The sequence below is a fragment of the Vidua chalybeata genome, chromosome 23 (genome assembly GCF_026979565.1).
Source record: "Vidua chalybeata isolate OUT-0048 chromosome 23, bVidCha1 merged haplotype, whole genome shotgun sequence".
In the NCBI taxonomy this organism is placed as follows: domain Eukaryota; kingdom Metazoa; phylum Chordata; class Aves; order Passeriformes; family Viduidae; genus Vidua; species Vidua chalybeata.
Window position 1 is genome coordinate 5,355,010 of NC_071552.1, and position 26,573 is coordinate 5,381,582.

Sequence of the window (26,573 nt, forward strand, 5' to 3'; positions counted from 1 at the left end):
GGTAAAACTGTGCAGTGATTGTATTTCTGTCTGATCGCTCTCTGGGGAGTGGAGAGCTTGGGAATGCTGCTGGGAGAGCAGGCAAGGTGTTTTAGCTTTTTTAAAAAAACTCATTGAGGTTATCCAAAAAAAAAAAAAAAACCCCAAATGTTGATAAGAAACTTGCAAATGTAATGCAGGGTCTCACCCTACTCCTCAGCTTCCATTTTCAGCACACCTGGCTGCTAGATCCCATCCTTGGGTGGCCAGGGAAATAGAAGCATTTTTCTCACCGAGAACAGGGGCAGCAAACAACCACAAATGTCTGTCTGGAAGAACTGAAGCTTTTATGGGAGCAGCTCCGTTTTGTGTCTGGATGAGCACTTTAAGAGGACAACATGACCAGAAGGTCCTCGAAGTGCTGGGAAGATGCAGCAGGAAGGCAGTGAAAGGTGGGAGGGAGAACTCGTGAGTGGGTCCCTCCCAACCCAGAATATTCTGGGATTCTGTTCAGATGCCAGGGAGGTGGGCTGGGAGGGTGAGGGGGCTGCTCAGCTCAGTGCCTTTTGCCTGAAGCATTAACGTGTTAGTGCCAAGCTCTGAACCATTTAAATTTTATTCCTAACTTGATGTGTGTGCACAGCTCATAAAATCAGTGATGTGGGTGCCCAGTGGAGATGAAAGCTTCCCACCTGATGTGTACAGTGAATAACAATGATGGTGCACTTGAACATTTTAGAATTGTTCTGCTATTCTAGAAAGATGAAGCTGTGCCATGAAGTGGTGGATTTCCCTCAGCTTTGGCTGTTTCTTAGCACCCAAGTTAATTTTCATATGGCTTTTCCATTTGTTTTTCTCAGGTTTTTGGAAACAAAGTGCTTGGAGGTGCCTGCCTGGCCTCTATGTCAGTGATGAAACAGGGAAGACTGGGACCTGGGAGTATGAAATTGGGCAGGTTTCCCCTGCCTGTGCTGAGCAGAGGAGTGATATGGGGGGGGGGGGTCTCTGGATGAGGGGGAGCCTGTGGTACATTCCCAGTGTCGTTCTGTCCTCCCCAGCCAGGTTGAAGCAGAGGTGTGATCATGGGGCCTGTGGCTTTAGGAGTCATTTTTGTTGTCTGGTTCAGAAATGAGTGGTTGTCATGGTTACCTGCCTCCCGGTCCTGATCTTGCCAGATGTCTTCTCTGGAGCCTTGGGCTTGGAGCAGGATTCAGCATTTCCCTCCTGTTGAGATCACACTGACCCAAGCACCTTCCATTGCGAATGCGCTGCTCGGTCACGCTGGGGTGACATTTGTGTGCTTGGGTGTCTTGGGAGCCCTTGGTGCTCCTGTCTCCCTACTGATCCTTCAGACCAGGAAAGAAGTGATTGGAATGAAGGCTCCTTTGGGCTTATTTAGGGGTGCAGCCCTGAGTTTGCAGTGCTGTGGGGTGTCTGGGCGGGTTCTCTCTTCACCAGGCCACTGTACTCCCACAGAAAGTCTCCCAGGGGTCAGCCCAGCTCTCTTTTCTCTCAGTCTTGTTTTTCAATATCAAACTAGTGTGGCAAGTTATAAAGTGACCTGAACCATGGAGGTCAGTCTCCACAAACCTTTTGGATTGAATCTTGCCCCCGCCCTTTTAGTGCCTTTTCTCCTTCTTTGCCAGCAGAGGAAGCTTGAGTGAGAGGGGAGCAGGTTAACAAAGAGTCTCTTTAGGGGTTTTTTGTTCTGCCTCTGGTTGGCATTGCTTTGGAGAGGAAACTGGGCTCTGAAAAAGAGCTCATGCAAGAGTCCCACGCAGCAAGGGGATGGCAGGGAATGCAGCAAGTCATGCTGTAGGAATTCTTGGAGGAGGAAGGTGAAGAGTCTCAAAGGAAGCATAAGGTCATTTCCCTTTTAACAGACTACATTTCAGAGATGCTTTAACAATTGATCAATATCTAAATGTGCAGCCTGCTGTAGGGCTTGGTGATGGGTTATTTTACAGCCATGTTAACAGGCTGAAGCCCTGAGCTGCAGGGAAGGTGACTGAACCAGGGGGAAGGATAACTTGCTCCTCCGGGCCTCTTTTGAAATGAGGCCAATTATATTCACCATTTAAGGAAGATAAATCCAATTAAAACTATGAGGGTGCAAGGAATCCACTGTTGCTTTCTTTCTGATCAACTTTTATAGTAATAATCACTACCAAAACCCCAGGAATGAGGGGCAGGGAAATCTCTGTGCATGGACAGCCAAGTGTTACAACACAGCTCTGGCTCGGGCTGCTGAGCCCCCTTGGAGCCTGGGCTGGAACATCTGGTCCATCTCCTGCAGGAAGGTCAGCCTGAACAGCCAGGCAGAGCAGTCTGGTCCTGGCTGCTGCACGGGGGCCTGGGCTCTGGGGGCTGGGCAGCTGTGTCTGGAGCTGGGAGTCTGCGAGCTTGAGGTGCTCCTGCGGAAACACATCGGCCTGTGAGGCCGTGCGGGCAGTGATCCAGGCTGCTCCGTTCCCTTCTGGCTCCTGGATGGCTGGAGTGGCTCCCAGCAGAGAACTGGGCTTCCCCAGCCCTCCCAGCAGGGTCCTGGTGAGGTGTTCTTGGCATGATGAGAGCGGAAGGAGGTGTTGTGCTAGGGCAGCAATCCCTTCCTGCTTCGTCGGCTCTGCACTAGGAAGTGTCCAGGACCTGCTGCTCTGCCCTGCTTACCTGGGAAAACCCTTGGATTGACTAACCTGCCCAGCATTTTCCAGGAACACAGCAGGGTTTTTGCACATCTCCCCCTCCAATCTCCTCAATCCACATCTCACTTCTCTAACACCTGTTTGGGAGCTTATCTGGAGCAGTGGACAGTGAGCAGCTCTGGTTGTCCTGAGAACTGACCTGGGCCCCCTGGAGATGGGGAGGGAATTGGTGCTCTGTGCCTTAGGGTGACCAGTGCCACAGCAGTGGGAAGGCCTTAGTCTTTTCATTAGCATTAATAGGGCAAGTATTATCTTAATGAAAAGACTGGTAGTGACACTGAAGCTGTATTTGAGGTTTAACTGCTGCAGGACCCTGACTGAACTGTATGTTTGTTAATCCTCAGTGAGGGAGTTCTATTTCACTGAGAGATGTTTATTTAACATACAATAAGTGCCTTAATGAATCTCTATTAAAGGCATATGTGGAAACCTTAATTTGAAGCATTACAGAAGAGAGTGAGATCTTCAATTCATAAAATCCTTTTTAAACACTGTGAGCTCCAAAATCTGGTCAGAGCCAAAGCAAACTGTATTCTGTAAACTCTGTGCCAGATGTCTCATGTGGGGTATGCTTAAGGCCCAAAGAAAATAAGGTCTGAAGGGAACAGTTTGGCCACTGACTCCCTAATCCAGCCTGTATAAAGGAGTTTCATTTCCATTTAGGAAATAACCTCTCCTGGATGGATCTTGTTCCAAATGTGTCTGCTGAACAATCCTTCTCAGCAACACCTACGCCTGTGAGCAGAAAGAGGATCTCGTGGGAAGCTTTGGGAAGAATCTGGAACCTCTTCAAGTTGGAGAAAGAAGAGATAGTAAACAGGTTAGAGGCATCTCTGGGTATTTGGTGATGCACTGACCACTGCCTGGCCTGATGCTGAATACAGAGAATATTCTGATATTGCTGGGTGTGATGTGAGATGGAACTTCAGCCAGCCTGAGTCTCTTGTGTGAAACTTGCTACTGTGCCTTGTTCTGCTCTGGGCAGGGCACTCCAGGATATTGGGGTTAAAAAGCTCCAAACTTAACATCTAATCCTAAACACAGCCATAACCCTATCCCTAAAACTAATCCTAACCCTAAACATTAGGTCAACCCCAGCACAAATTCTAACACTAACAATAACCAAACTCTAACCCTGAATGTAAACTAACCCTAAATGCTAATTTAACCAAAAAACCTAAATGCTAACACTAACACTAGGTACTTCTAAAGGCCACATGCCCTAACCATAAAACTAACAATAAACCCCAAATATAAACCCTATAACTAACAGCTAACCTAACCTAGTACCTAACCTTAGTACCACTAACCCTAACATCATCCCTACCACCCAGCCAAAATCTAAACATTAAGGCAAACCATAATACTAAACCTGAACCTTAACCTAACCCTTACAAAACCCTACCTCGAACCCTAATCCTAATTAACCCTAACTCCTAACCCTAACACCCTAACCATAACTCTAAATACAACCCTTAGCTTGCCCTAACCATAACCTCCTAATCCCAAACTTTAACCCTTGCCTTGCCTTGCCTGCTCCTCCTTTGACCTGCCCTGGCCTGCCAGCCCCAACCTGTCATTGCCTTATGGGCACGTGTGTGTCCCTCCCTTGCCCTTCCTGCCCCTCCCTGGCCTTGCACTGCCTTTCACACCCATCCCCTGCCTGAACCTGCTCGCTCCTTTCTCCCCAGGCCTTGCCATGCCTTCCCTTCCTCTCCTTTGCCTTGCCCTGCCTGTCCAACCCCTCTGTGTTCTTGCCTGGCATTGCCTGGTATAACCATTCCCTCCCTTGCCCTGCTGCCCCTTTCCTGCCTGGAATTTCCTTGCCTGGCTCTCCCTGAATCTAAAATAACTGTATCAACTCTTGCCTGGCCTACCCACCACAGGACTGACCTTCCTCTGCCCTGGCCTTGCCTGGGCATTTCTCTTGCCTCTGCTTTCCCCTCACACCTCTTGCCTTGCCTTCCCTGTGTTTCCCTTGACTTGCCCAGAGTTGTCTACTCTTCAATTGCCTGCATGGAAGTGGAAGTGGGCAAGGAAAGGCCAAGCAATGGTAGCCTAGGCAAAGCTGGGCAATGGCACTGAAGGCAAGGCAAGCCAAGTGACTCAGAGTGCCTTTGCCTGGGAAGCAAAGGGTGTAGTCCCAGTGTTGGTGGATCACACTGAAAGACACCATGAGGAGTTAAGTTCCAGGGGGACATTTTTGTCCTGACACCTCTTGTGTGGGAGCAATTCTTGGATGTGTTCAGTACTGGAGATGGTATCCAACCTGCAGATGGCAAGTTCCTGAACGAGGGTGGCAATGCTTTTCCATGGGAAGAAAAGCACACAGCCCCAGTGTTTGAGGTGCAGATAAGAAGCTGCCTAGTGCAGGTTGAGCAGCAACTTTCTGTCCTGGCATATTTGGTGTGGGAGCATTCCCCCAACTTGTACAATTACAGGATTGGTATCCGTATTTTGAAGGTGGTGTCCCGAAAGGTTCAGTTTGGCAAATCATTTCCACCTTTCAGAGGTGGGGATCTGAAATTCCTGGCAGTATCTTTATTTTCAGCAAGGTAAGCAGCTCAGTCTTGGTGGGCAGCTGGTACAGTGCCCAGGGCAGGTAACACCCAGTAACGGGGCTCTGGGACCTTTATATGGGATCAATCCCTGGATGCTTGCTGTTTTGGAGGAGGGGATCCCATTTCTTTTGAGAAGGGGTCATAGTTCTTCTCTTTGGCAAAGAAACCAGTCTTGGACACACACATTGGGTGGTCCTGGTGAATTTAATTGCTTTTTCTAGTAAAGAGTTCTGTCTGTTAGAGCTGTTAAACCGTTACAGAGGAATGCAGAAGCCAAGCTGGTGAGAAATTTATCCTTTAGCATGTGGGCAGCCCCTGGTGCTGCTCAGTTTGGTTCTGACTCTGCCAGGCAGAAGGTTATGATGGTGCCCAGAGCTGAGAGGGAAAGTGCAGATACCAGGGTGGGTGCTGCAGTTCAGGTTATAGCCAGCAACAGTTTTCCCAGCTGGCACTTCTGTGAGCTCTGCTTTTGCTGGATGGTTTTGGGTTTCTAGCTCAACTCTGTGATAGTGGCAAAAGTTATTAGCAGAAAGGATTTCGTGCTGCCGTTTGAGTGTGGTGCAAATAAGATTTTGTACTTAGAAGGGGAAGGTCAGTGAAATCTTTTTGTCCTGAGAGAGTTTATCTGAGAGCAGTTTTCAGCTCGGATCTGCCCTTTGGTGGGTTAGAGATGGGCAAGGACCATTGGCTTCTTTTGCAAGTCCACAGCGCCATTGTGTGGTGGCTTTATGAGCGCTGACCTTTGCCAGGTGAAAGCCAAGAGCTTTCGTGTCCTGGCACTGTTAGTGTGGGAACGGTGAGGGTAATGTCGGGGTTCCCCTGTGGCTCCCGGCTCTTGGAGACTGACAGAAGGTGATGCTGCATGCTCCTGGCAAGGAAGATGAATTCGCTCATCGTTGACATCGTGCAGTTTAGAGGCTGCAAAGGAAAAGTGAATTCCAGCACTGCCTCTTTCTTCCAGAACCTTTTCTGTGCTGAGCATTTTCAGCTCCTGAATGTTCTTTGTTTTTGGACCCTGTGAAAGTGCCTGAGGGCGCATTGAGCCGAGCACACAGAGCTGGGTGTGCTGCACTTCGGAAGCTGCAAGGGGAAAGTGAAGGCCAGCACTTCCTTTTTTATGCTGCTGGACATATTAAGTTTTGCAGCTGGGACCTGCACCTGAGCAGGACAGTGCCAAACTCCAGAAGATGTGTTGCTTTTCCCAGGATGCAAGTTAAATGTGGAGACAGCAACAGCTTGCTGAGCTGGAAACTTTTGTGACCAATATTTACATTTGATACTGTCAGTTTAGTTTCAGCAGCTCTGCAAGATTGAAAGAATGTGATAGGACATTGAGTTTGAAAGGGAAGCTCATAGCCTTGGTTTGCATGATGTTGTTGCTATCTTTGAAGTCAATGTGAAACCCAGCAACTGTTTCCCCCTCTTTTGTTTCCAGGTTAAAATGATGGAGCTGGATTCAGTGAGAGAGCACGAATGTAAAGGTGCACACAGCACCTGGCCTAAGCACCACCATTTTGGTGTTATCTGCAACTTGCTGAGGGTGCCCTCTGCCCCAGCTCCCAGACCATTAGTTAAGGAAAATATTAAACAGGATAAGTCCCAGTGCTGATTCCTGGGAGACACTGCTTGTTCCTGGCTCCACTCTAGACTTGGTGCTGCTGAGCAGAAACCCTGGGGCCCAGCTGTCCAGCCCTTTTCAGTCCTGGTCACTGTTGGCTCATTCAGCCCATGTTCCTTTGAGTGAATTGAGCTTCATATTTAAAAAACCAAAATTGCCAGGTGGGCACATGCAAGCCCACAGCTTTCAAAATCTCATCACACCAACATCCCTCACACTGTGTGTTTCCACCAATTGTCCCAAAACCTAAAGAGAAGGAGACACCCTGTAAAATATTCATGAAAGGCCAAGGAGGGGTTTTAGTTATGGCTTTGGCTCTTACACCTGGAGGTTCCAAATGAGTGTTACTTTCTGACTGGTGGTACTCCCTGAGCTTCACAAGCCGTCTGCAGAACTCGCAGCCCTGCTGTGAGGGTCTGCTCTGCTGTCTCTCCCTGTCAGCAGGGGTTGTTCATGAGCAGCCCTCTGTTCTGGAGGAGGCTGGAAGCTCCTCTTGGAGGGCTCTGAAGCTGTGGCATCGCTGTCAGTGTTGTCATGATCCGGAGGGCTCGTTCTCTTCCTCCTCCTCCCTGCTGAGTTGTTGTGGTTGGTGGTGTTCATGGAACTTCTGCGGCGTTCATTGCCCCACTGTGGGGATCTGCTCCTCTGCCTCTCCCTGGCACTGTTCCTCTGGCTGTTTGTCACCCCAACCCTACCAGGCAGACCCTGTGCTCCCGCAGAACCTGCCTGGCTGCTGGCCTCCCCCTGACTGAGGAAGGAGTGGAATGATGAAGAAGATGCCATTTCTTCCACTTGTGAATGGGAGCACCTGAAGAACAAAAGGGGGATCTCTGTTTAGGGCATTTCTTGCAGACTGATCTGGGATTCTGTCATTTTTTGGAGTGGTTTCTATGACAGAGAACCAAGGTCACCAATGGGAAATTCAGACACCTGGGGCCTCCTTACCAGCTCTGTCCCTGTCCTAGGAAGTCCTTGTTTTTATAGCCCCTACAGCCTGCATTTCACAGACTCACAGAATCACAGGGTTGGGTTGGAAGGGACCTTAAGGCTCATCCCATTCCAACCTCCCTGCCATGCACAGGGACACCTTCCACTATCCCAGGTTGCTCCAAGTCCTGTCCAACCTGGCCTTGGACACTTCCAGGGATCCAGGGGCAGCCACAGCTGCTCTGGGCACTCTGAGCCATGGCCTCACCACCCTCAGAGGGAAGAATTTCTTCCTTGTACCTAATCTAAATCTTCCCTCTCTCACTTTGAAATTGTTAGCCCTTGTCCTGTCACAACACTCCCTGATGAAGAGCCCTCCCCATCTTTCCTGGAGGCCCCTTTAAGTCCTCTTCTCTGCATCAGCCAGCTTCAGAGAGCAGACAAGGAGCAGCTTACACAGGACAGCACGGGGAGAGAACTGGTGTGGGATAGTTCAGAACTGACAGCACTGAAGGATGCAGGGAGGAATTGTCTCCTATGGAGGAAAAACTCAGGAAGATGAGACACAAACAGCAAAGCCAGGAGAAGGAAACAAACTGTGAACATGTCACCCTGCTATTACCTGGCATAGAACAGCAAATAGGCTTGCTGGCCCAGAACTGTGTGGATGCCACAACTATCCACAAACACATCGTTCATCTTGTACCACTGCCCATTGCTGGCCTGCAAAGGAAGGCATCCATCTCTGGAGGGGAAGGGCAGTGTTCCTGCACAGAAAACTGCCAGACCAAGAGCACACCAAAACACCGGCCCCAAAGCAGGAACTCCCCCAGCTTGGCTGCCCATAACACTGCCAGGATAGTCTGACTTCCCAGCACACGTTCTTCCCTGTCAGGAGGGAAGCTGCTCTTCACCTTTGTGTAGCAGAAGAAGTGTCCACCAAGACAGGTGTGACCATTGTGCACCACAACAGCATATAAGGAGAAGAGGACAGGCTCTCCAGCTGGGTCAGACATGTATGGCCGAAGATCCAAGTACTCAGGATACTCCACAACCTATGGAGAAACCAAGATGGCTCAGGAATGTTCCTGAGCTACCACATGAAATAGCCTTTGACATGTAATGGTTGGGTGGGAGGAAACTCTTCTCTGACGGAGCAGAGTCCAGGCTGGGCTTCCCACGGGAAGTCTACTTCTCCCACGAAAAGCCCAACATGAGCAGCTTGTGACAGAGCCTTGGGGAATCTTCTCTCCAAAGAGGAAGCTGCTCTGGTTGCATACACACCTGGCTGAGCTTCCTGCTGCTCCCATGATCAGCCCTTCCCAGACACACCGTGAGGACCCTGGGTGCATGATGGACTGTGACCATCTTGGAGGCTGCAACCTTCTTCTTACACCTTGAACCCAAGCACAGAGCTGAGTGCTGAAATGAAGCCAGCCTTACCTCAAGAGTGCCAGACAACCTTTCCTTTCTCCCATGCTGGCACTAACTTTAAGGCTATTCCAGGCTGTGAGGCCATAATAAAAAAAGCTGCATCCCATTATTGTGCATGAAATCTGAGAAACTGATTCTGCTTGATTTCACACAGCCCCTCGTACAGAATCTGGGCTTATTGTATTGTAAGAAATCATCTTACTTGCTACATTTGAAGAACTTTTTCCCATCCATCTGCTTGGGTTTCACAAAGTCCTCCAGAGCTGTGGTGAGGGATGAAGCTCCCTGGAGGAGTGAGAAAGGAGCTGCTGAGCTGTGGGAAATGCCCTCACCCAAACATTTGCCAGGAGCTGACAGGAAGGCCCCAGCAGCTGATTCTGAGGAGACCCACCATGACCCCACTGGCAGTGTTTGTAAGGAGACAGAAAGAGGGTGTGATTCTGAACATTTCCCTGTGATTCTGAACATTTCCCTGTGTTCCAGGGGTTCCTGGGGCCATCTAGAGCTCCCTCTCTGTGCCACTGCTCAGTTCAGCTACTGATGGCGTGCAGGGGCATCAGCAGTGAAAACTGATCCAACCCATGAGCCTGCTACTTGTGGGCCTGCCTTTTCCCAAGTATTCTTTGTCTTTGGCAGCAGCCACAAGCACCAACAAAACGCTTCTGACAGCTGAAGGTGATTTTTTGGGTAACATTTGGGGTTTTAAAAATCATTTTATTGAGCTACAAATATTTCCTTTCCCAACAGGTGATCTTTCTGGAGGAGGTCCTGATACCCTTTGTCAGATGGGTGTTGAGGGAGGGCAAAGGGAAGAGGGAGGAGACTACACCAAGGGTGCAGAGGGGATAATGCTACTTAAACCCAGCACCACAGAGATGCCAGTGCCATGGCCTCTGCAGAAGGACACTGTCCATTCCACTTCCCACTCACCACCAAGATCCTTTGTGCTCACAAAAGAGCTTTTTAAGACAAATGCTTTGGTTCTGGAAAGCTACAGGGGCCTGGGACCTCTTGAAGCACAATGGCAAACCTCTTACCTTGATTTTCAGAAGGACATCCAGGAAGACCTTGAAGAAATCAAAAACTGTCTTGCAGCTCAGGCATGTGACTGGAAGGAAAATCAAAATGCTGAGGGAAGTTAATTGATGTCAGTTTATGCTCACGGGTACTCCTAGGCCAGTCCTCAGAGGATCAGCTGCATGTCACAGGCACATAAGGGCACAGAAATTGCCAAGAAGGGCAGTAGCTGTGGAAGCATACCTCTGGATCTCAGAAAGCCCCCAAATATTTGATGGATGATGGTAGTTTCTTGGGAAGAGACGTCCAAGCTGGAAATAAATGGCAAGGCAGGGAGTTACCTCCTCCAAGAGTTTAGCATTGAAAGCCGTGGGTGTAGGTTTTCCTTGATGGGAGCACTTCAAGGAGTCCAACAGGTTCAGGAACATTGAAAAGGGAATTTTCCTGTGCTTACTCGCTGCTTCCACTCAGACAAGCTCTGTGCATGGCATTGAGAGTACAGCGTAAGAACTCGTAGGCGTCTCCTGGGATGTCAGGCTTAAATTCTCCTATGACTAAGAAAGAAGTTAGTAGTTGTCCCCTCAAAGAAAGAAAGAAAACCTGTTGAAGCACCTGAAATTGCTTACATTTGAGGTGCCTGATGACAGCCCTCGGCCGGATGGCAGTGGCTGAGGAATAAAGGACCTTCCGAACGTGATCTTCCATGATGCACATCATGCAGAAACCTTGCTGATGGCCTGAGGGAGGAGGGAAGCTTCTCAGCTTAGCAAAACAATCCCCAGGTGGAAAACCTAACTGAGGTCTTGGAGCTGTAAAGACTCTCTACTCCTCTTCTCCCAAGGTGCCAATGTCCTGGCAAGCCATGGGCATTTTAGTGCATAGAAAATGTTCTTCATAGGGAGGCTAAACTCGCTCAAGTTTTCTGTGCAGTAAGTCAAGAGGGTTCAACTCGAAGGGACAGAGACCCTGGGCTAGGAAGAGGTGAAGATGAATGCACCTTGACAGGACAAGTGGCTTTTAGTTTGAAGAACAAAAGCTCCTGGGGCTAACAAAGAAGGGCTGGTGTTCTCCTAAACCCACCTGCAGGTTCTGGGAATCCTTGGGATGAGCCCAAGAGATTCAAAAGGAGATATTTCTGAAAGTACTCACAGAGCTGGCTGTGCTGACGAGAGAGCAGGTAATTAGCCAGAGGGGGTGTGTATGTCAGGCACTGCAGGACAACGTTGAGGTAGCAAGTACTACCAAGGTTGAAAAGTCCTGCTCCAGGTCTCCGTTTCTGCCGCCAGTCCATGCAAATCTTCTCTGGGGGAAAAAGTGTCTTTTGTGGTGGAGTCATTCCCTTGCCAATGACTGTGGGCAAACAGCATTTGGAAAGAGATGAGACAATAGGTGAGGGAGACAGTGAGCTGGGGTCAGGGGCAGCAGGGGAAAATGGGGGACAGTGGGGGACAGTGTGGGGGCAAAGAGGGAGAGATGCACTTTTCCCTGGGTAATGGCCAGGCAGGGCCCAGGGCACCGGGGGGTGCTGGTCAACAGTGGCTGAACATGAGCCAGCAGTGTGCCCAGGTGGCCAAAAAGGCAAACAGCATCCTGGCTTGTATCAGGAATGGTGTGGCCAGCAGGACTAAGGAAGTGATTGTCCCTCTGTACTTGGCACCGGTGAGGCCACACCTCAAGTGCTGTGTCCTGTTCGGGGTTCCTCGGTTCAGGAAAGACATTGATGTGCTGGAGCATGTCCAGAGAAGGGCAATGAAGCTGGGGAAGGGTCTAGAGGGTAAATCCTATGAGGAGCAGCTAAGGGAACTGGGACATTTAATCCTGAAGAAAAGGAGGCTCAGGGGTGACTTTATCACTTTCTATGACTACCTGAAAGAGGTTGTAGCCAGGTGGGGGTTGGCCTCTTTTCCCAGGCAACAACCAATAGGACAAGAGGATAGAGAGTCTGGAGCTCTCCTAGGGGAGGTTCAGCTTGGGCACCAGGAGGAATTTCTTTACCAAAAAAGTGATTAGATATTGGAATGGGCTGCCCAGGGAGCTGATGGAGTCACTGTCCCTGAGGTATTTAAGAAAATACATGGACATGGAGCCTAGTGCCATGGTCTGGTTGACATGATAGCATTTGGTCAAAGGCTGGACTCAATGACCTTAGAGATCTTTTCCAACCTAATTTACTCTGTGATTCTGTATGTGAATATTCAAATGCTCAGTTCACTATATGACACCAAGGATGACAGCTCTAACCCAGAAATATCAGGGGAAGCCTAACACCCTGTTGACATCTACTGATAGGGAAACACTTTTGGAAAATAGGCTTTTCCCCTGCTTAATCTGCCAAAGCACAACAAATCCACACTAATTTCTGGGCCTCAGGCTGCCTTCCTTTCCCTCTAGAGCCTCCAATTATCAGATTTTCACTTTTCCTGATTATAGTGTGATGGAAACGAGCAACACCTGGGTCGGCTGCTCTCAGGGAGTGCCCCAGAAGTCACTCCAGGCTGTCAGGATGTCACTTAGGGATGCATCAGTGGCCATGTCCGTGGTCCGTGGGCATTCACAAAGTCCAAGCTGGCTGGTGAAAACGTTACTCAAAGAATTCATTCCCCGCTGCAGCCATTGCTCCTCTCAGGTTCAGAGTGAAAAGCTTTGGATGACAAAGGAGATCAGGACCTCCTCCAGAAAGATCACCTGTTGGGAAAGGAAATATTTGTAGCTCAGTAAACTGATTTTTAAAACCCCAAATGTTACCCAAAAAGCACCTTCAGCTGTCAGAAGCATTTTGTTGGTGCTCGTGGCTGCTGCCAAAGACCAAGAATACTTGGGAAAAGGCAGGCATACAAGTAGCAGGGGAAAGAGCCAAGTTATCCCAATGGCCAGCCCAGTCCAAAAGGGCTTTTGCTGGCCCACTCCTCAGGATACCAAGCATTGGACAGGTGAGCTCACAATCACCAGTCACAGGTTCCACATCTCTGCCACTTTTGTGACACAGGGCAGCACACATTGCTGGCCCTGAGGCAGCTGGAAGTCACTGGACCACCCGGGTGCTGATGCTCAAGGGCTGTTCATGGGCCAGCAGAGCTCCTGCTGCTGCCAGGACCTGCGGCAGCCAGAGCAGTCAGAGCCTGCTAAGGGCTGTGACTGAGCTTTGGAATGAAAGCTTCAAGCAGTAAAAGATGGCTTTGGGCCCTCCAAAGGAGGACTTGTTCTTAAACCTTGTGTCTGCCAGCTCTCCACTCTCCAACCCCCCTGGACTGTGGGTCAGTGGCAGGTGTGTCCTTGCTGTCCCCAGCCCTGGATGGACACACCCAGAAAAGGCTGCAGTGCTGAGTCTTGGCCTCTCCACGCTGCCCTGGTGGGTGCTGTCCACTCTCCTGTGGCAGCTGGGGCTGCCCTGAATCTCCTGGGGTGATGCTGCACAAGTAATTCCACAGTTCTTCAACATCATTCCCAAAACAGCAAAATGGAGCAAAGCAACAAGTAAAAAAGAAACATCATCAGTATAAACATCTACACTGACCCCCCATTTGCTTTTCTTCCCCTTCCATTTTCCCCCCTTGCCTTTTCCCTCCTCCCCTTCCCACTCCCTTCCTCACCCCCATTTCCCTTTTGTTCCACCCATTCCCTATTCTCCCTTCTTTTATTTTTTTTTCTGCCTTTCCCTTCCTGTGTTCAGAACTGTGGAATATCCCAAATCTACCTGGGGTCACCTCAGACAAGTTGAGATGGGCCCAAATCCTTCAAATCAATGGCATCAAAGACTGCAAATAAATCTGGGGACAAGAATCGGGACAGGATTTGCTCAAAACACCCCAGCAGGCTCAAAACTTCTGAATATTTATTGCAATTAATTAATTAAACAACACTGATATACACGGCTATGGATTTAATGGTGGTAATTAACCAGCTTCATTAGGATGGTTTCTCCAAGGATGTTTCCCTGTGGATCCCAATGTGTTTCCCACATTGTGCTCCAGTGACCAGGTTTTACTTTAACAAGGTGTGAAGTGCCATGGAAGGCCAGTCGTGACAAAAAAAAACCTGGATTTTGGCATCATTTTTACCTGACCCCATTGTTTCCTCATCTCACAACCAAATACTCCAAAATATCCCCCTTGGACAGGGCTCCAGGGTGGAAATCATCTTATGAATGTGGTTTGGCCATTTGACTTTTATTTCATTTTTTTCAAGTTATTTTGTACCCCCAAGTGTCTCAGCTCACAGGTTTCCAGCTTCATGACACTTCTCATAGAACAACGTGAGGATTAAAATGTTTCAGAAACATAAAGTCCTCTGCAGAGGCCCAGGACAATCCACATTTTTGTTAAAAAAGCAACTTCATCTGGATCTTTTGAAGCAAAATCATAAAAATGCCCACTTTTTCATCACCTTGTCTCACACCATGAAGTTAAAACCATTTTTCCTCCACTTCCCACTGCAGAAAGAGTTTTAATTCTCCCAATAATTTAATCTTCAAACTCTTGTCACCCTGTAAAATGTGTTTTTAGGAGTAAAAACTAATTAAAAGCTACTAAATTCTGAATGCTGGAGGTGGAGGGAGGGCACAGGGAAGCTGCAAGATGAGAGACCCTCACTGTGGCTCCAGGGAGGAGCTGTTTTCACTGAACCTTGTCAGGAAAATTAATCCACAAACATCACAGGTTTTTGTCCAAAAAGGAGACAGAGGAGTCCTTTTACTTTATTCAAATAAAGGGAGAGCCCATGGGGCATTCCCCTCTCAAATTTTTGGAGGATGCAGCCTCCTTTTTATCCCAATTTCCCTCTCTTTTCCCCACTGGCTGAAGTACTTGAGAGGTTCAGACTTCCTGATATGCCTGATACCAAAGATTTCCCTCTAATGTATAACCCTCCATTTTAATTTTTAATTCTTATGGAATTTAGGGGTTTTCCCCATTATTTCTTTCATCTTTCAATATCCAATTTCATTTATCAGCAAACCTACAGTTTGTTTGTAAAGGCAAATATCTTTTTCCATTCATCAATCAGTGGAATCCTTCCCATTGTTTCTTTTATCTCTCAGTGCTGGTTTTATCTACCAGCAGACCCACAGCTTGCTTGTAAAGAGAAATCTGTCATTCTTCTCAACCTGGTCCAAAATGTTCTTTGGGTTAGGAAGGGCGGAGAAGGGCCCATTTGAGGCAGCATTTCATCGCTCTGTGGGGTGTTATTGTTGTCTTTTGGTTTTGTTCTGCCTTGACAACACATCAAATCTCTTATTCTCCCATTTCTGATTGAATCTGAAGCTGTTTTATTGGTGATTCCCCTGCTCATCACAGCTGGGGCACACGGTGGTGTTGCATCGCTCTGGGGAATGGGTTTCCCCCGCCAGAGACCCCTGTAGCTGTAACCATGTCAGTCTAACCCTTCCTTCCTTTCTGGACCCAACTGGCTGGGAGCCAATTGTCCTTTCCTGAACAGGAGGGTAGAAAAGGCCATGCTCTTCCATTGTTCACTCTCTCTCTTTCCCTCTCTTTCCCTCTTCCTCCTATGGAATAAATGTCTTGGACCGCATCGAGGGTTAGAGCCTCTTTTGGAATCCTTTGCCTTAACCCTGTAATATTTCCCCCCAAAGCTCTCTCAGATCTGGGCTAGCCTTGTAACTCCAGAGGGCTGCAGGGGTAAGTATTAACACGGCATCACTCCTGCTCCTCTCCCATGGCAACGGAACACGGCCCCCACACGTGACGGGGTGGCCACAAGGGAATGTTGGCCTCAGTCCTGGGATGGTTGCCAACAACAGAACGTGGCCCTCGGACCTGCCAGTGCAGCCCTATGACATAACCAGGTGGCCCTTGGAAATGACCACGTGCCAGTGAGGGAATTTTGCCCTCAGCCATGGCCAGGTGCCGCCCATGGAGCCTTCTTTTTTCCCTGAACCCTCCAGATCAAAGTAAGCACTTTGATTTAAGGAACACCACGTATTTATAGTTACAGGGAGAACTCTGACCCCTGCAAGGGCTTATTTTCAAGGTTATTTTCAGGCCCTGGTGCTCACACCTGCACCTTAATTAGTGAGAACTGCGCTCCTTTGGAATTAGTGAAAATAATATGCAATATTTTGGGTCTAATTTAAGGGTATTTCACCCTCATGCTGCCCAATGTGATTCCTGAGCCCCCATGGAGCACCCCCGAGGTCAGGGGCTGCCATCCCTCATGGCTGTGATCACTGGCTTTAATTCACTCAACCCCTCTCACAGAGATCAAGGGAGCTGCAAAACACCTTAATGCACATATCCCCCCCACTGGGAAATGGCAAGGGGGGAAATCTTCATAAATAGCATTTTGGGGAATGACAGCAGAAGATATTTTTATCTGTAGAGTTTATTGTTGTAATGGATGTTTGCTTTCTTGATTTCCTTGATTTTTATTAGCAGTTTCATATTGCTGCACCTCCAAATCCAGCTCAGATCTGAGGAAAAGAGGGAAAATCCGAAACCCAAGTTTCTCAGATCTGCTCATCAAAAGGGGTTTAGGAGGAGGTGGCCTGGTACTGATTCCAGGTTATCATCGGAAAATCCTCAAATCCTTCCAAATCCATTTTACCACAGTGGAATTTTAGGGATAAAGGTGCATAAATTAGTGATGTTAAAGGTGAGTTCTTTCCAAGCTTTGCCAGCATCTGACTCCAGGTGCTCCAGGTGTTTAGGATGCCCAGGACCATCCCACACCAGGCACTGGCAGCAAGGCACCAGTGCCCCTTGGAGAGCTGAAAATGAGCCAAAAACCTGCTGGTTTGGGTTTCAGAGTGAAATGTGAGCTCCTGCTGGGAGAACTCAGAGTGAAATCCAGCTGGTGGACAGATGAGGAATCACCCTGGGACTTCTCCAGGTTCCTGGTTGTGGGTTGATGCCCTTGGGAGTAGTGGAGCCTTCTCTTGAGGAGTCTGCTGGTCTGGTCACCAGCATCATCACCATCATCATCATCAGCCCCCTGCTCTGCTGACACAACATTCTCTCTCTGTTCTTTGCAGTTGACAGAGGTTCCAATGACAGCTGGGGCGTGCCAGATGTATTTCAGTAAGTCCCACAAGTTTGGGGTGGGAAAGGCGATTCCACCACCCTCGATCTCCATCGAGGCTTCTCTGGTGCTGGGCTGGGTCTCCCAGAGCCAAAACCCCCCTGAGGTTTTCAGGGGTTTATTTCCAGTCCTCCAAAAGGGTTGAAAAGTTCTGATATGGGTGGAAAACATCCTCCAAAGGTCTGGAAACACCCCAATAGTACAGAGAATAATGATGGAATGGGAATAAACCCCACTTTTCAGTTATTTTACCCAGAGTTATGGCATTTAGGGCTCCGTTTGCTGCCCAGACAATAGTTTGCCAAATGGTTCATTTTGTGTTCAGATCATGAAACTGTCGATAATTGTTGATTGGTACCATTATGGGGGAAAGGAGAAAAAGGGGTGTGAGTGATACAGGAGGCAAAATCTGGCCTCTGAGAACCCACTTGATCATTTAAATTGGTCATAAAACATAATTCTTGGACCATAATTGTGTGTCCATCATTAGTTATAGCATTTATTACCATTACTTCATTAATTAGGTGTTGGCACTGCCTCCTTAAACCTTTTTCTGGTTTTTGCAGCGATCCCCAGGTCTTGAAAGATTTTTTGCCTGGATCCAGAAAGGTGAGTGACAACTCCCCCCTCCTCAAACCCACACAACTTCTGTAACATAAACATTTTCTTTAAAGAAAAACTGGATTTTTACATCAAGCCTATACAAAGGTCATGATTTTTTTAGGTCTGAGTTCCTGCTGCTGCTCATGAGGTACAGCCAGCAGGGATTTTGGGGTGTTTTTAGCCAAAACTGGGAACAGGCAGAGCTGCTGCCCAACTGCTGGGAGAGCTTGATGCTTTCTGGGGCTGCCCCTCACTGCTGCACCTTCTTTTTATTCCCTCGTTTTTTTAAATTTTGCACCAAATAAAAGTTTGTAATTCCAGACTGATCGTGCTTCTCTCTCAGTACAGAGGATGCAGCTGATGCCTTAGAATTTTAGCTTTTATATTTTCCATCTATTTGTAACCTGCAGTTCTTTAGTGTAGAACTCCAAACCCCACACACAGTGTGAGCTGCTGCTTCCCCATTTGGGCAGACACAACAATTCCTCTCCAGGCCTGGCAGTCAAGGACCCCTCACTGCCTCAGGCCTGAGAGATGGAAACAAAAGTGAGTTTTGGGGGGAGCAAACTTGGGGTAAATGACTTCATTAGCTGAAGCTGTAATTGGCAGATTCACCCCCAATATGCAAATGGACCAAACTTATAAAAATGTGAAACCCATGAGTCCAATTTTGGGTGTAGCCCCTGGGCTTTGTCTGCCCTAAATGTACCTGAAGGCCTTTCAATAAACAGAACTGCTTTTTATTCTCCTAATTTTGTCTGGCCTCGGTTTTTAGGTAGTCCCCAAAAGTCATCACACCCAGTGCCTTTTTTTTTTGAAGGTGCTGGGGTAAGCCTTTTCTTAATTATGCCTTGGAGAGCCTTTCATTCCCATTTAAAGGGAATGAAATTCCCTTGGTTTGTTTTTCCTCAAATTTTGTCTTCAATTCCCTCAGTGTGTTTTTCCTCAATTTCCTCCATTTTTGACCTGAGTTCCCTTGGTGTGTTTTTCCTCAGTTTTTGTCTTCAGTTCCCTCGGTGTGTTTTTCCTCAATGTTTCTCTTCAACTCCCTGGGTGTGTTTTTCCTCAATTTCCTCCATTTTTGTCCTCAATTCTTGTCCTCAATTCCCTCGGTGTGTTTTTCCTCTATTTCCTCCATTTTTCTCCTCCATTCCCTTGGTGTGTTTTTCCTCAGTTTTTATCCTCAATTCCCGTGCTGTGTTTTTCCTCAGTTTTTGTCCTCAATTCCCTCGGTGTGTTTTTCCTCAATTTCCTCCATTTGTCTCCTCAATTCCCACAGTGTGTTTTTCCTCAGTTTTTCTCCTCAGTTCCCTCGGTGTGTTTTTCCTCAATGTTTCTCCTCAATTCCCTCTGGGTGTTTTCCCTCAATTTCCTCAATTTTTGTCCTCAGTGTCCTCCATTTGTGTCCTCAGTTCCTTTGCTGTGTTTTACCTCAATGTTTCTCCTCAGTTACCTCGGTGTCTTTTTCCTCAATGTTTCTCCTCAGTTCCTTTGCTGTGTTTTTTCTCAATGTTTCTCCTCATTCCCCCGATGTGTTTTCCCTCCATTTTTCTCCTCATTCCCCCGATGTGTTTTCCCTCCATTTTTCTCCTCATTCCCCCGATGTGTTTTCCCTCCATTTTTCTCCTCATTCCCCCGGTGTGTTTTCCTCAATGTTTCTCCTCATTCCCCCGATGTGTTTTCCCTCCATTTTTCTCCTCATTGCCCGGTGTGTTTCCCGTCCCTTTCCCAGGTCCGGGAGCCCTCCCCGCGCTCGGAGCTGGCCGGGCCGGCGGTGCCGGTGCCGGTGCCGGTGCCGGCGGCAGCGGGCCCGGGCTGCCCGCGGGGCGGCGGGGCGGCGGCGGGCCGGGCCCGGGACCTGCTGCAGCACTGCCTGTGGGCCGCGGGCATCACCGAGCAGCTGCTGGAGGCCGAGGCCAGGCGGGACCTCCAGCCCTCCGTGCCTTGCCGCAGTGCCCCGCACATTGCCCCGCCGGGCCCGGGCCAGCAGCCGCTCCCGCAGCCCTTGGTGCAGCCCCTCGGGCCCTTCTCCGGCCTGCAGCTGGGCCTGGGGCCCGCTGAGCTCGGGGGACAGCAGGGGACGGCCACCGCCCTGCCAGCGCCGCAGGTCGTGCTCCTGCAGCAGGCAAGTGCAGCCCCTCGGCGTGGCGACCCCTGCGAGGGGCACTTCCATCCCCTCCAGGGCCACTTCCATCCCCTCCAGGGCCACTTCCATCCCCTCTGGGGTCACTTCCATCCCCTCCAGGGCCACTTCCATCCCCTCCAGGGCCACTTCCATCCCCTCTGGGGTCACTTCCATCCCCTCCAGGGCCACTTCCAACCCCTCCGGGGTCACTTCCATCCCCTCCAGGGCCACTTCCATCCCCTCCAAGGTGACTTACACCCTCTCCAAGGTCATTTCCACCCTCTCCAGGGTCACTTCCATCCTCTCCCAACACACTTTTGAAGTTCTGTGGTTTGAAGCTCTGGTTTTCAGGTTTTGGTTTTTTTAGTTCTTTTAGTCCCATTTCTGTTTCTTTAAATTCCTCTGGATTTTAATTTTGGTAATTCTTGTAATTCCGTATCTTTTATTCGTATTTCTTTTAGTCCTATTTTTTTAGTCTTGTTTCTTTAGCTCTTTCTTCTGGGAAGGGGGAAGAGGAACGGGGACAAAGATCCCAATACCTGAGTTTTTATTTGGCTCAATCTTCACCTCCTCCCGTAGACCCCTGATTTGTGGGTTTGGGGGCACACATCCCCATTTCTGGGGTTCAGACCCTCAGAGGGGCAGTTCTGCAGCACCTTCTTCAAATCCTGGAGTCCTGAAGTTTGGAAAACCCTCGAAGATCCCCAAATCTGACCCTTCTTGTCCTTCCTCGTACCCTCTGGTGGCAGGGCCAGAGAATCCCTTCCTCCTCACACATTCACACCGACCTCAAGCAGTTTGTGGGTTAAAAAGCAGCACATTTAGGGCGTGTTTTCATTTTTTTCATTGTTTTTCACCCTCTCCAGGTGCCACAGAGGATCATCCTGCAGGTTAAGCAGCCAGGCCCCACCACACTTGCCCTGCTCCCCAGCCCAGCCTGCTGTGTCCTGGGGAGTGGCCAGGGGCTGGGGCCACCAGCCCACAAACCCACCGGCCACCCCTATCCTGCCATGCCATCACCCTGTGGCCACCAGCACCCTGGAGCAGCAGCAGCCCAGCACAGCAGCATCCCCACAGCCAAGGCTGTGGGAATTGAGTGGTGGCATGGGGAAAGCTTCTGGGGCCTGGAGCCAGAATGGGGGAACCTGGACTCTTTTGTTTCTTATTTTTAATAAAACTCGTGATGGAAAGTGCCCTGAGAATCCACAGTGAGATTATTTAGCATTAAGGCTTGAGCTTAAACACATCCTTGAGTTTAAACACGTCCAAAACTTGTTTCATGTTTGCAAGATGTCATCACCCTGGGCCCTGAGGAGAGGAATCCAGCACTTCTGACCCCATTTCTGTTGGGAAGTCAGGGGGTCCTCGTGCCATCCAGCAGCCCCTTCAGGTGAGGAGCTGGCTTTCCTGGCAGTGCTCTTTGCTTCTGAGTTTTTCCACTTTGTTCCCAAGGTTTTCTACTTTATTTTCCCGATAAAGTTTGTTGTGCAATTCTCTCCTCCTTACCAGTTTTGTCCTTCATTTTCCATTTTTTTCCCCTCTAATTCCCATTCCCCCCTTTATTTCCAAATTTTACACCATTCCAAGCTTTACCCCTTATTTTCTAGTGTTCTGCTTTCTTAGCTTTCCCGTTTTTATTTCCAATTCCTCCACTTTATTTCCAAGATTTTCCACTTTTTATTTCCAAGGTTCCTTTTATTTCTGTGGTTTTTTTCTCTTTCAAGTTTTCGCCCTTCATTTCCATATTTTTCCACTTTCTCTCTAAGTTTTCTGCTTCCTTTCCAAGATTTCCCCCTTCATTTCCTAGTTTTCCCCTTGATTTTCAATTTTTTTTTTCTGCATGAAAAGGAGAATTGCTGTGACTTCTCTTTGCACAGTCAGCAGCTACGGGTGACAGAGCAGAGGAGGAGGAATTCGAAGAGAGAGGCAGAGTACAGGATAAAGATGGTGAAAGAAATCCCAGGGTCCAGAAGGAACACCTGGATCAACAGTGACAGAGATACCAGACAGAGAGAAACAGCAGAAATACCAAGGGGCCACAGGACACACGGGGAAGAATGCAAAAATTGTATCTGAAAGCTGGAGAGAAAACCACGGCAAATGAGAAAACAGCCACGGGCAGAGCGAGGGAGGACGGAAAAGATGGGGACAAGGAGCCGGTCAGGGCGAAATGGTAAAAGCAGGTACGGGGGAGAAAAAAGAAAACGGGGCGGTGTGGGGAAGGGGAGGGGAAGGGCGGCAGAGCCCCGCGGGCCCGTCACTGCCCGCAGCCCTTGGTTTCGGCGCTCCCGGGAGCCGTGACGAGTCCGGGCGCTCCCTTCTCCCAGCGCCCGGCGGTCCCGGTGCCCCGGGCACACGCGGGCGTCCCACGGGCGGCGGACAAAGCCTCCCGGGCACAGAGCCTCGCTGGCCAGCGCGGCCAGGCCAGCTCACGGGAGCTCTGGCGACACGGGGAAGGGCTCACCGCCAGCCCCGGCGAGTGTCCGCCTCCTCCAGCCCCGCCTGTGCCGGCAGCCGCGGCGGGTGGGCTGCGGCCGCCGCCCCGCCACCCCCGGGCGGCCCCGCGGAGACGCCGCCGCAGCCGAGGAGTCGGTCGTCCCACCGGCACCGGCACCGTGACCCGCACCCGCTGGTGCCGCCGCCGCCAGGCTGCTCCCGTTGCTCGGCCGGGCCGTTCCGGGGCTCAGCCAGGCCGTTCCGGGGCTCAGCCAGGCCGTTCCGGGGCTCAGCCCGGCCGTTCCGGGGCTCAGCCAGGCCGTTCCCAGGGCTCAGCCAGGCCGTTCCCGGGGCTCAGCCAGGCCGTTCCGGGGCTCAGCCGGGCCGTTCCCAGGGCTCAGCCAGGCCGTTCCCAGGGCTCAGCCAGGCCGTTCCCGGGGCTCAGCCAGGCCGTTCCGGGGCTCAGCCGGGCCGTTCCCAGGGCTCAGCCAGGCCGTTCTGGGTGCTCAGCCAGGCCGTTCCCGGGGCTCGGCCAGGCCGTTCCCAGGGCTCAGCCGGGCCGTTCCGGTGCTCAGCCGGGCCGTTCCCGGTGCTCAGCCCGGCCGTTCCGGGGCTCAGCCAGGCCGTTCTGGGTGCTCAGCCAGGCCGTTCCGGGGCTCAGCCAGGCCGTTCCCGGTGCTCAGCCACGCCGTTCCCGGGGCTCGGCCGCTGCTGCCGGTGCCGCCGGCGGGGACGCCGAGCTGCAGTTCCGCGCTTTGGCCGCTCGGTGGCAGCCGCGAGCGTGGGAACTGCCCGGCCCTCGGGGGAACGCGGCGAGAGAGCCCCGGGAGAGCGGGGACACGGGGGGACACGGGGGGACACGGGGGGACATGGGGGGACACGGGGGACACGGGGGACATGGGGGGACACGGGGGACATGGGGGGACACGGGGGGACATGGGGGGACACGGGGGACACGGGGGACATGGGGGGACACGGGGGGACACGGGGGGACACGGGGGACATGGGGGGACACGGGGGGACATGGGGGGACACGGGGGGACACGGGGGACACGGGGGACACGGGGGGACACGGGGGGACACGGGGGACATGGGGGGACACGGGGGGACATGGGGGGACACGGGGGGACACAGGGGGGATATTGGGGGACACAGCGAGGACCCGGGGGACACACACGGGGGGACACGGCGGGGACACAGGGGGGATATTGGTGGACACAGCGGGGACATACATGGGGGAACACAGAGGGACACAGGGGGGACACAGCGGGGACACAGGGGGATGTAGGGGGACCCGGCGGGGACACACACAGAGGGGGACACAGCAGGGACACACACGGGGTGACACAGCGGGGACACGGGGTGACACAGTGGGACACACACTGGGGCGACACAGCGGGGTCACAGCAGGGAAACGGGGACACAGCAGGGACACAGGGGACAGAGCAGGTGAGCTTGGGGAGCATTCCTGGGCAGCCGCAGGAGCGGGTGAGTCTGGTGAGCATTCCCTGCCTGTTGGCTCAGTGGCTGCTCCTGGCAGAGGCCCTGGCCACAGTGCCCAGCTGGCCGGGGCCACCAGCCCCCTTGGCACCTTCTCTTGGCTGTATCCATCCCGTCTTGGAGCTGATCCTTTGTGCCCCTCCGGCTGTGCAGGAGTGTCGGATTATGACCTTTGCTGACCCAGAGATGGGGCAACTGAGAGGCATTTTAAAAACTTCTATTCTCTTTTCAGTCTCATGTGAAGGGTGAGAATACAGGTGTTATAATTCACACCATCACAATCAGAAGCTAACTCTTTCCTAATTACAACACACTATATGTGTTTATTGGCCTATCAGCTTTAGCCACAATTTTCTACAAATCCATTTCCCACACTGCAGCAGAGTGCACGGGGCAGAGGCACAGGCAGTGCAGCCCAGCTGTGGCTGTGACACTGGGGTGCAGCTGTGGGAGCTCCCCCAGTGCTGGGAGAAGCCCCAGAAGCTCCTGGACGCCCTGGTGTCCAGGCAGGCACTGGACAAGGTGGAGAGGCAGCTGCTGGGGAGGAGCTGGGTCGGGAGATGAGTCGCAGAACCCTCCCAAGGCCCCAGCTGCAGTTGTCTGAGTTTGAGACAGTTATGCAGGGCAGAGACTCCAAAATGAGGTACCTCCCCTTTAGTTTCAACCACTCCACTTTCACCCATAAGGAGAGATGAATGTGAGAAGATACAAGTGAAAAAATAACAGAACATGTGTGAATGGTGCTGGGTGCTCCTGTGGGTGGGGTGGTTAGTCCCACAGAGCAGCAAGTTAAACAGTTGGTGATTTATTATTCTTCTGACATGAGTTCCACACTGGGGATTTCTTCCCTTCCCTTCCCTTCCCTTCCCTTCCCTTCCCTTCCCTTCCCTTCCCTTCCCTTCCCTTCCCTTCCCTTCCCTTCCTTCCCTTCCCTTCCCTTCCCTTCCCTTCCCTTCCCTTCCCTTCCCTTCCCTTCCCTTCCCTTCCCTTCCCTTCCCTTCCCTTCCCTTCCCTTCCCTTCCCTTCCCTTCCCTTCCCTTCCCTTCCCTTCCCTTCCCTTCCCTTCCCTTCCCTTCCCTTCCCTTCCCTTCCCTTCCCTTCCCTTCCCTTCCCTTCCCTTCCCTTCCTTCCCTTCCCTTCCCTTCCCTTCCCTTCCCTTCCCTTCCCTTCCCTTCCCTTCCTTCCCTTCCCTTCCCCTCCCCTCCCCTCCCCTCCCCTCCCCTCTCCTCTCCTCCCCTCTCCTCTCCTCTCCTCTCCTCTCCTCTCCTCTCCTCTCCTCTCCTCTCCTCTCCTCTCCTCTCCTCTCCTCTCCTCTCCTCTCCTCTCCTCTCCTCTCCTCTCCTCTCCTCTCCTCTCCTCTCCTCTCCTTTTTCTGTGCCAATGGCACCATTTTCCATCCTCCCAAGACCTCCTGCCTTGGTCCTTGCCATGCTGAGTCAGGAATGTGAATATTTGATTCCTGTAAACGCTGGGCACTGTCGTTCTTTGTTTGGCCAAGTGTTTCCCCATCTGGTCCCCTGAGCAGGATATTGTCTTTATTTTGTCAATTTGTTGTTTCAGGTGTTAGAAGGATTGATCCTGCCTCTTTGGCTAACATCACATGGACCACCTGAGGGACTTGGGACAAGGATGTGGAGGGACAGGACCAAGGGAGTGACAGAGGGCAGGGTAAGGTGGGATTTTGGGAAGAAATCCACCCTGTGAAGGTGGGGAGGCCCAGGCACCTGTATCCCACAGAAGCTTCTCCATCCCCTGAAGCGTCCAGGCCCAGGTTTGATGGAGCTTGGAGCAACTTGGTCCAAGCCCTGAGAACAAAATGAGCTTTAGGGTCCTTGTCCTTCCCAGCCCAAACCATTCTGGGATTCGAGGATTTCTTCGGCACCGAGCCAAAGCACGCGGTGCTCCAGCCAGGACTTGGCAAAATTTCATTCAACTTAACAACAACCTTTTCACAGACTCTTTTGAGGTTTTTTTCCTTAATATGAACAACTTGAAGCCATGTGCCAGAGAAGAAACCTTTCTCCTGCCCTGCTGCATGGAAAACCAGCACAGAGAGGGAGCAGGCAGCTGCAGGCAGCAGAGCCTATCAAGATCTGGGAAACTGAGCTTAAGCCCAGATATTCCACTTGGCTGTGAGCTAAACCCAGATTTCAAAAAGAAAAAAAAAAAAAAATAAAAAACACCCAGCATACATGACAACATTAATCTAAAACAATTGTTTAAATTGCTAATAAATTTTAAAAGTTAAAGCTGAAAGAATATTATTATAAAAAGCTGCTCATTTCTTGTGATCACTATTTTGTTTTTTGAGAGGAAAAATACTTTTTTATTTTGTAATCCCCTTTACTTTTATTTCATAAATTTTAATTGTTTTATTTTAGAAAAGGAAAAAATCTTCGGATATATGACTTGACCTTTATGTCATCTTTTTTTTATATTTCCTATCTGTAAATTTCTATTGTCGTTTCCATGGTTTCAATTCTTTTTTCGCTTTCTCCCTCAGTGTCACCGACACGCGCAGACCCGCGTGTATAAACGAATGGATGGGCACGGCGGGGGTTCCAAGGGATTTTTAGGGATCGGTGAAAGGATGGAGCCCAGCCCCCGGGATGAGGGATGACGTCACGGCTCCCTTGACC

General features: G+C 50.6%; 2 protein-coding genes across 4 annotated transcripts; one reads left to right on the plus strand and one right to left on the minus strand.

The window, feature by feature from the left end:
- Positions 1-7,139: 7,139 nt before the first annotated feature.
- LOC128799204 (ubiquitin carboxyl-terminal hydrolase 42-like) lies at positions 7,140-13,161 on the minus strand. Of its 3 annotated transcripts, none has more exons than XM_053963422.1 (12): positions 13,074-13,161; positions 12,690-12,923; positions 11,388-11,588; positions 10,865-10,975; positions 10,693-10,792; positions 10,482-10,549; positions 10,259-10,329; positions 9,424-9,506; positions 9,072-9,183; positions 8,702-8,842; positions 8,410-8,510; positions 7,140-7,668 (listed from the first exon to the last, which is right to left on the minus strand). In XM_053963422.1, the coding sequence occupies exons 3-12, from the start codon at positions 11,572-11,574 to the stop codon at positions 7,236-7,238; spliced, it is 1,407 nt and encodes a 468-aa protein (XP_053819397.1). In that variant the 5' UTR covers positions 11,575-11,588; positions 12,690-12,923; positions 13,074-13,161; the 3' UTR covers positions 7,140-7,235. The 3 variants fall into 3 exon arrangements, with proteins under 3 accessions (XP_053819397.1, XP_053819400.1, XP_053819399.1); XM_053963425.1 differs by having other exon boundaries at positions 13,054-13,109; XM_053963424.1 differs by lacking the exon at positions 13,074-13,161 and adding an exon at positions 12,995-13,068.
- A 2,793-nt stretch (positions 13,162-15,954) lies between these two features.
- LOC128799196 (homeobox protein unc-4 homolog) lies at positions 15,955-21,191 on the plus strand. Its single transcript, XM_053963410.1, has 5 exons — positions 15,955-16,143; positions 17,224-17,269; positions 17,837-17,879; positions 19,606-19,998; positions 20,865-21,191. The coding sequence occupies exons 1-5, from the start codon at positions 16,089-16,091 to the stop codon at positions 21,168-21,170; spliced, it is 843 nt and encodes a 280-aa protein (XP_053819385.1). The 5' UTR covers positions 15,955-16,088; the 3' UTR covers positions 21,171-21,191.
- The last annotated feature ends 5,382 nt before the right edge of the window (positions 21,192-26,573 follow it).

Bases quoted from the DNA above. Each gene is read 5' to 3' on its own strand.
- LOC128799204 (XM_053963422.1), bottom strand. From the start codon at position 11,574: ATGACTCCACCACAAAAGACACTTTTTCCCCCAGAGAAGATTTGCATG. The intron at 10,976-11,387 runs GTGAGTACTTTC...CTCCTCCCTCAG, and splicing joins TCGTCAGCACAGCCAGCTCT to GCCATCAGCAAGGTTTCTGC. The intron at 8,511-8,701 runs GTGAAGAGCAGC...CTTCCTTTGCAG, and splicing joins ACTTCTTCTGCTACACAAAG to GCCAGCAATGGGCAGTGGTA.
- LOC128799196 (XM_053963410.1), top strand. From the start codon at position 16,089: ATGGCCAGGTGCCGCCCATGGAGCCTTCTTTTTTCCCTGAACCCTCCA. The intron at 17,270-17,836 runs GTAAGTCCCACA...TGGTTTTTGCAG, and splicing joins GGCGTGCCAGATGTATTTCA to CGATCCCCAGGTCTTGAAAG. The intron at 17,880-19,605 runs GTGAGTGACAAC...TCCCTTTCCCAG, and splicing joins TTTTGCCTGGATCCAGAAAG to GTCCGGGAGCCCTCCCCGCG.